This window comes from Sapajus apella, unplaced genomic scaffold, assembly GCF_009761245.1.
Source record: "Sapajus apella isolate SASKATOON/1434 unplaced genomic scaffold, GSC_monkey_1.0 scaffold203, whole genome shotgun sequence".
NCBI classification, from domain to species: domain Eukaryota; kingdom Metazoa; phylum Chordata; class Mammalia; order Primates; family Cebidae; genus Sapajus; species Sapajus apella.
The window spans coordinates 737,945-745,909 of record NW_022437143.1 but is presented as its reverse complement, the minus strand read 5'-3'; the positions used below and the strand labels follow the sequence as shown (position 1 = coordinate 745,909).

The 7,965-nt window shown below is 43.7% G+C and overlaps 1 protein-coding gene across 1 annotated transcript in view; it reads left to right on the top strand.

Moving 5' to 3' along the window:
* The window catches only part of LDB3 (LIM domain binding 3), a 69,744-nt gene that overhangs the window by 52,023 nt on the left and 9,756 nt on the right, over positions 1 to 7,965 (top strand). Inside the window, 1 exon segment of the mRNA XM_032270110.1 lies at positions 5,932 to 6,047. Coding sequence (XP_032126001.1) covers positions 5,932 to 6,047 — 116 coding nt within the window.

Sequence of the window (7,965 nt, the reverse complement as noted above, 5' to 3'; positions counted from 1 at the left end):
GCAATTCTCCTGCCTCAGCCTCCTGAGTAGCTGGGATTACAGGCACATGCCACCATGCCCAGCTGAATTTTTGTATTTTTAGTAGAGATGGGGTTTCACCATGTTGACCAGGATGGTCTCGATCTCTTGACCTCGTGATCCACCCGCCTCGGCCTCCCAAAGTGCTGGGATTACAGGCGTGAGCCACCGCGCCCGGCCTTGAATGTTATAAAGATATAATGATGAACAAGGTAAAGGAAGGCTAGATATCTGTTAGGTAAAGTCAAGCCTGGTTGGTTAACCTACCCTGGAGTTGGTAAAATATATTGGGGTCAGCCAGGAGGGAGGTCCCCCGTGTCATGCCATGGGACATTGTGCTTGGTTCTGACCTTGTCATTTTTTAAATTGTGGGAAAAACCCATAGAATAAAATTTGCCATCTTTTCCATTACTAAGTGTACAGTTAAGTAGTGTTGAGTATATTCACACTGTTGTAAACCAAACCCCCAATTGGCAAACATTCACCTTGCAAATCAGAAGCTCTCTACCTATTAAACAACTTCCTCTTTTCCCTCTTTCCAGCTCCTGGTAACAACCATTCTACTTTCTACTTCTGAGAATTTGACTACTATAGATATATAAGTGAAATCATACAGTTTGTTTTTTTGAGGCTGGCTTATTTCACCTAGCATAATGTCCGCAAGTTTCATCCATGTTGTAGTATGCATCAGAATTTCCTTCTTTTTAATGGCTGATATTTCATTGTATGGATAGACCACATTTTGTTGATCCATTCATTTATCAATGGGCACTCGGATTGCTTCTAACTCTTGGCTATTGTGAATAATGCTGCTATGAACATGGGTGTGCAAATTTCTCTTAAGACTCTGCTTTCAATTATTTTGAGTATATATCCAGAAATGGGATGGCTAGACCATATGGTTCTATTTTTTTTTCTTTGTTTTGAGATGGGGTCTCACTTTGTTGCCCAGGCTAGATTGCAATGGCACCATCATGGCTCACTGCAACCTTGTCCTCCTGGGCTCAGTTGATTCTTCCACCTCAGCCTGTAGCTGGGACTACAGACATGCACCACCATGCTCAGCCAATTTTCATAATTTTTTGTAGAGATGAGGTCTTGCTATGTGCCCAGACTGGTCTTGAAATCCTGGGCTCAAGTAATCCTCTTACCTTGGGCTCCCAAAGTGCTGGAATTACAGGTGTGAGCCACCGTGCCTATTTTTGATTTTGTTCTATTTTTGATTTTGTAAGGAACCTCATACTGTTTTCCATAGTGGCTGCACCGTGTTACAATCTCATTAACAGAACACAAATCTTCCAATTTCTCTGCAGCCTTGCAAACACTTGTTATTTTCTGTTTTTTGTTTGTTTGTTTGTTTGTTTGTTTGTTTTTTAAATAGTAGCTATCCTAGGTTGGGCATAGTGGCTCAGGCCTGTTAATCCCAGCACATTGGGAAGCCAAGGTGGATAAATCATGAGGTCAAGAGATCAAGACCATCCTGGCCAACATGGTGAAACCCCATCTCTACTAAAAATACAAAAATTAGCTGGGTGTGGTGGCTCGTGCCTGTAGTCCCAGCTACTTGGAGGCTAAGGCAGGAGAATTGCTTGAACCCAGGAAGCAGAGGTTACAGTGAGCTGATGATCAGGCCACTGGACTGCAGCCTGGGCGACAGAGAGAGACTCCATCTCAAAATAAATAAATAAATAAATAAATAAATAGCAGCTATCCTAATGGGTATGAGGTGAAATTTCACTTTTATGTCTCATCATTTTAATCAATAATTTGGAAGAAGACACAGACGGGATCTATCAAATCTGCAGATTGAGCCAGAATGATAGGGTCTAGGCTAAAAAAATGCTTCAGTTGGCTGCAAAGATAAGCTGACATCTGCATATAAGGAAGAGAGGTAGAGGGTCAGCCGTTCACAGATGAAGCTGCACCTGAGCAGCTCCCAAGCCTGGCATCACGGTCACCAAGGGAGCTTAACAAACTAGAGAGAAGATAGATTTTTCAGACCTACCTCAGACCCACGGAAGCAGCATTTCACAGAGTGCCCCACCCTACCAGGTGTTTCAGTTAGGTGTGGGAATCGGAAGTGTTTCTCCAAGTGTGATCCCAGCACCAGCAGCAACGTCACCTGAGAACTTGTTAGAGATGCAGATCTTCAGGCCCCACCCCAGATGTGGTGAATCAGAAACTCTGGAGGGGAGCCTGGCACCCTGTGTTTCAACAAACCCTCCACGTGCTTCTGATGTTTGGGAACCATTGCTGTAGAAAAGTACTCAACCCCATTTCAACACAGAGCACCCATAATCTGATGGATGCAAATCCTTTTACAACAGCAATAAAATCCATTAAATTCAAGGGTAGGAATTCAACTTGGGACAAGAGAGAATCAAAGAAAATTAGAAAGACTTAAAGGGAGAAATAAAGGAAGGAATAAATAAACGAGGAGCTAGATTATGCTCCTTGTGGAAAAGGCCCATGCACAGACTTAGTTAGGTACCAGCAATGTTCTCCTTTTGTAGAAATAAGTGAAGAAAAATACCAACTTAAAAAAAAATGTATTAGGATCAGACCCATGCTACCAAATTTTAAAACAAAGTGGCAATTCTCCAAATTATACAGAATTGAATTTAAAACAGAAAAATTCATCAGTGGGCAAGACTAGGCATTTCAGAAGTAAATTTAAGCCATTTTAAGAGCTTAATCTGTGAAAAGCCAGTAAGAGAAGGAATCACTATTTAATTTGGTTATTTGAACCATTTAATTTAATTTTTATTTAAATATGGAACACAGCACAGCTTGGTGGCTCATGCCTATAAACATAGTACTTTAGGAGGCCAAGGCAGGAAGACCACTTGAGCCCAGGAGTTCAAGACCAACCTGGACAATATAGGGAGACGCTGTTTCTAAAAAAAATAAAGTAGCTGACCATGGTGGTGCATACCTGTGGGTCCAGCTACTCAGGAGCCTGAGGTGGGAGGATGGTTTGAACCCAGAAAGTTGAGGTTGCAGTGAACTGTGACCACATCATTGCACCCCATCCTGGGTGACAGAGCAAGACTCCATCTGAAAAAAAAAAAAAAAAAAAAAAAAAAAAGAGATGATGGATAAATGGATAGGATGCATGGATGAATGGAGGAGGGAAGCCCAGGGAAAGCCTTCAGCAAGGCCATCTCATCTCTCTTGGTTGGGGTAGGTAGGAGATGAAGACCTTCCTGAAGGACAGCCTATCACAAAGGATTGCAGAGATTCTCTGAGGTACAGAAAGTGGGGATGGTTTTCCAAGCCCAGGGCCTGGTTTACACAGAAGCATGGAGGTGTAAGAGAAAGTCTAGGGCACCATGAGACCACCTGGGAGTGATGAGAAAGAAGTCGGAAGAGGGGTGCAGGGCTTGTCCTTAGGTGGAGAAGGGTCAACCCATACCACATGGAAGTAAGTTCTGCAGAGCACCAAGTGAACCACAACCTGTGCCGTGACTTTCTAAAGGAAGCAGAACGATGTTTTCTTAGCTCTGGCAAGGCAATGCATTTCTGCTTACTAAAGAAACTAGGCAGTCCCTCAGAGAAGACTGATGGACTGGGATACATACGAACATTTGCATGACAAGCTACAATTAAGCACAAAAGGGGAAGCTATATATTGGAAAACATATGCAACAGATAAGTGTAACTGATCAAAGCTCAACGGCAGGTGGATAAGGAGCTGGAGACAGCGCAAAGCCATGGAAGGAGGATGAACTTTGGAGTCCCATCAGGACTGTGGCCCCTGCTTTAGACTTGTGTGATGGAACCTATCCAGTCAGTTTCCTCCCATTTAAAATGATAACACTAGGCCGGTGCGTGGCTCACACCTGTAATCCCAGCACTTTGGGAGGCCAAGGTGGATGGATCACTTGAGGTCAGGAGTTCAAGACCAGCCTGGCCAACATGGTGAAACCCTATCTCTACCGAAAATACAAAAATTAGCCAGGCATGGTGGCGCATGCCTGTAATCCCAGCTACTCAGGAGGCTGAGGTGGAAGAATTACTTGAACCCAGCTGGTGGTGAGGGGGCAGAGGTTGCAGTGAGCAGAGATCGTGCCACTGCCCTCCAGCCTGGGTGAGAGAGTCTGCCTCAAAAAAAATAAATAAATAAATATAAATAAATAAATGGGAATGTCATCTCTTCACAGAGATACCATGAGGATTAAACAAGAAACACAATGGCACTCAAATCATGGTTCCTTTCCCTCCCTCCTTGTGTCAGTTATGAAGACTTTCTTTTCTTTTTACGACAGAGTCTTGCCTCGCTCTGTTGCCCAGGCTGGAGTGTAATGGCACAATCTTGGCTCACTGCAACCTCTGCCTCCTGGGTTCAAGAGATTCTTCCTGCCTTAGCCTCCTGAGTAGCTGGGATTACAGGCACTCACCACCATGCCCAGCTAATTTTTGTATTTTTAGCAGAGATGGGGTTTTACCATGTTGGCCAGGCCAGTCTCCAACTCCTGACCTCAAGTGATCCACTGGCCTTGGCCTCACAAAGTGCTGGGATTACAGGCGTGAGCCACCATGTCCAGCCAAGACTTTCAAAATAAGAGCCAACATTTTTTAGTGTTTGTGTCAAATACTTCATTTATGTTATCTTATTTAATCCTCTCAAAACCCCATGAGTTCAGTACAATAATTATTCCCATTGTATAGATGAGAAAGTTGAGGCCTTGAGAAGTTAGGCAACTTGCCCCAGGTTTGAACGTTCCTTAATAGAGTTGGGATTCAAACCCAGCTCTTCCTTTTTTCAGAGTCCAAGTTTGTAACTCCCATGGCACATTGGCACTCAGTATGTGGTCTAAGACAATGAATGGACATACTGTCCACAAGAAGACAGTAAATCGCCTAAGAAAAAGTCAACTGTGGAAGAGTTTGGAGGGATGTGTACACTTCTCAGGAGGGACGAGGCTTTGTAAATGGGATGGAGCTTTTCTAGAATAATCTAGAGATGTTCCAAAGCCAGTGTGGTAGAACTGTAGCCCCTTTGGGCCAGAGAGGACAGCTGCCCAGGTGAAGGAGCAAAGAACCTGACCCACTGTGCCTCAGCTGTGGGACCCTGGCTGGACCCTTCACCAATTTTAGTCTCAGTTTTCTCATCCACAAAACAAAACAAAAAGATAATCATAGTTCAATCTCTGAGGGATTTTGTGATGATCAGGTTTATTCATTGATTAACTGATTGACTGGTTAATGCGTTCATTCCCTGTATATATTGTGGATATTGACTGTGTGTCAGGTATTGTGCTGGGTGTACAAAGAAAGCTAAGAAGTAGTCCCTAACATTGAGATACTTGTAAATAACACCATCCATGTGAAAATGCTTGGAAAATTGCAAAGCATCATATAAATAGTATTTAATGGCATTATATCCTTGGTTGGGGGTAGGGATGGAGGAGGAGAAGGACATGCCCCAATAAAGTAGTTCAAATACTATTTATAGTAGTAAAAACTTGTTGTCAACACAAATGCCCCATGACAGAAGAATGGGCAAGCAAAGAACATTCTATAACTCTTAAATATGCTGAGCCCTCATTCTTCCAAAGTAAGCATAGCTGTTTGGAAACGTGAATTTTTTTCTCTTTGGGGCTTGATCTATTTGGTCTATCAGAGGGGGCCGAAGCAGAGGAGACAATTTCCCTGCAGAAGATTGATGACAATTCCAGAAAGGGTTTGCAAATCACACCAGCATAAGGTGGTGTCAAAGCCTGAGTCTGAACAACATCAGCGCAATGATGGGAAAATGGAAAACTAGCATTTTCCAAACTATTTTGTCTGTGAAATGACAACCAATTAGATTTCACCTCCTGATCCTGCCCACTGATTTGGGGGTTGTCTTGGCTTTGGGTCCCCACTGCCCTCCTAGGTGCATGGTCTTCATTCTGCTTTTCATTTCAGACTACATCAATCTGTTCAGCACCAAGTGTCATGGCTGCGATTTCCCCGTGGAGGCTGGCGACAAGTTTATTGAAGCCCTGGGGCACACCTGGCACGACACCTGCTTCATTTGCGCGGTATGTCTCTAGCTTGGGGCTCTGGCTTTCTGGAAAGAGGCAGGAGGGAGGAAGTGGGAGCCAGGTGAGCAGCCCTCTAAATCCCTTGCCACACTAGCATTCTGACATCCTGATCATTTTTAAAAGCTGAAAAACACCATGATGCCTCGATACATCACAGTGGAACAAAGTTTCATTCCTAGTAATTATTTATAAATCAATGTGGCTTTGTTACTTTCCATTTCATTAAGGACAACAGAGAGTCCCAGGATTTCGCAAACCAGTGGCTTGTCTCACCAGCAGTGTTGTCAGTGGGCAAGAGCAGCCGATGCTTGGCTTTGAGAGGAGCAGTTGGCTTCCCATGGTTATATGCTGCTTCAGATATGATGGAGTGACTTGAGGGTTTTCCCCTCCAAATTGTTACCTTGAACACTAGATTGGCGCTTACTTACTAATCCTGTGAAAAGCTGAGATAGGGTTTCCCTTAGTAGAACCTTTGGAAAGCAAGACTGAGTATCATTTTATTTTCCCAAGTGGTCCTTTCTTGATATATAGCTGCCAGGAGATAAGCCCTGGATTAACTATTAACTATGTGCTGCTTATTTCTGCTGAATAGCTGGGTCACTTTTAATATGAGACTGGCATTTTCCTTCTCAGTGTTTTGGATTTGGGTGGGCACATCATGGTGAGCCTACAGACATTTAGACTCTGAGGAAGAGGTAGGAAACAGTCATCCCTGAGAAAGCTCCATAATGTCAATCTGTCATTGACTAAACTTGATTTGGGAACTTTTTTTTTTTTTTTTTTTTTTTTTTTTGAGACGGAGTTTCTGCTCATTGCCCAGGCTGGATTACAGTGGCATGATCTCAGTTCACTGCAACCTCCACCTCCTGGGTTCAAGCAATTCTCCTGCCTCAGCCTCTTGAGTAGCTGGAACTACAGGAACATACCACCACACCTGGCTAATTTTGTGTATTTTTAGTAGAGATGGGTTTTCGCCATGTTGGCCAGACTGGTCTCAAACTCCTAACCTCAGGTAATCCAACTGCCTCGGCCTCCCAAAGTTCTGGGATTACAGGCATGAGCCACTACACCCCTCTGAATGGGAAAATTAAGGCACCCCTACTATTTTTTTAAAATTAGTTTCTAAGGTAAATTTTGGAAATATATGAAATATCTGTACTGTTGGCCGGGCACGGTGGCTCAAACCTGTAATCCCAGCACTTTGGGAGGCCGAGGCGGGTGGATCATGAGGTCAAGAGATCGAGACCATCCTGGTCAACATGGTGAAACCCCGTCTCTACTAAAAATACAAAACATTAGCTGGGCATGGTGGCGCGTGCCTGTAATCTCAGCTACTCAGGAGGTTGAGGCAGGAGAATTGCCTGAACCCAGGAGGCGGAGGTTGCGGTGAGCCAAGATTGTGCCATTGCACTCCAGCCTGGGTAACAAGAGTGAAACTCCGTCTCAAAAAAAAAAAAAAAAAAATCTGTACTGTTTCTACTTGAATAATTTTTATAGACTGATGACATAGGATGACCCTAGTCATAAAGTTTGCTGTCATATCCTTTTGGTTCTACACTTCACTTCCATACCCCGCCATCTGTGGGACACACTGTATTCACTCTGTGTGTTGGTTTGCTAGGGCTGCCTTGACAAATTACTGCAAACTGATAGCTCAAACAACAGAAATGTATGCTTTCACAGTTCAGGAGGCCAGAAGTCCCAAATCAAGGTGCTGACAGGAGGCCATACTCTTTCTCCGAGCTTCTAGGGGTTGCCAGCAATCCTTGTCATTCCTTGGCTTGCAGCTATGTAACTTCAGTCCCTGCCTCCATTGTCACAAGGCTGTCTCTCTTCTTTGTGTATGTCTTTACATGACATTCCACTCTGAGTGTGTCTATCCCTGTGTGCTTCTTCTCTCTTTTTTTTTTTTTTT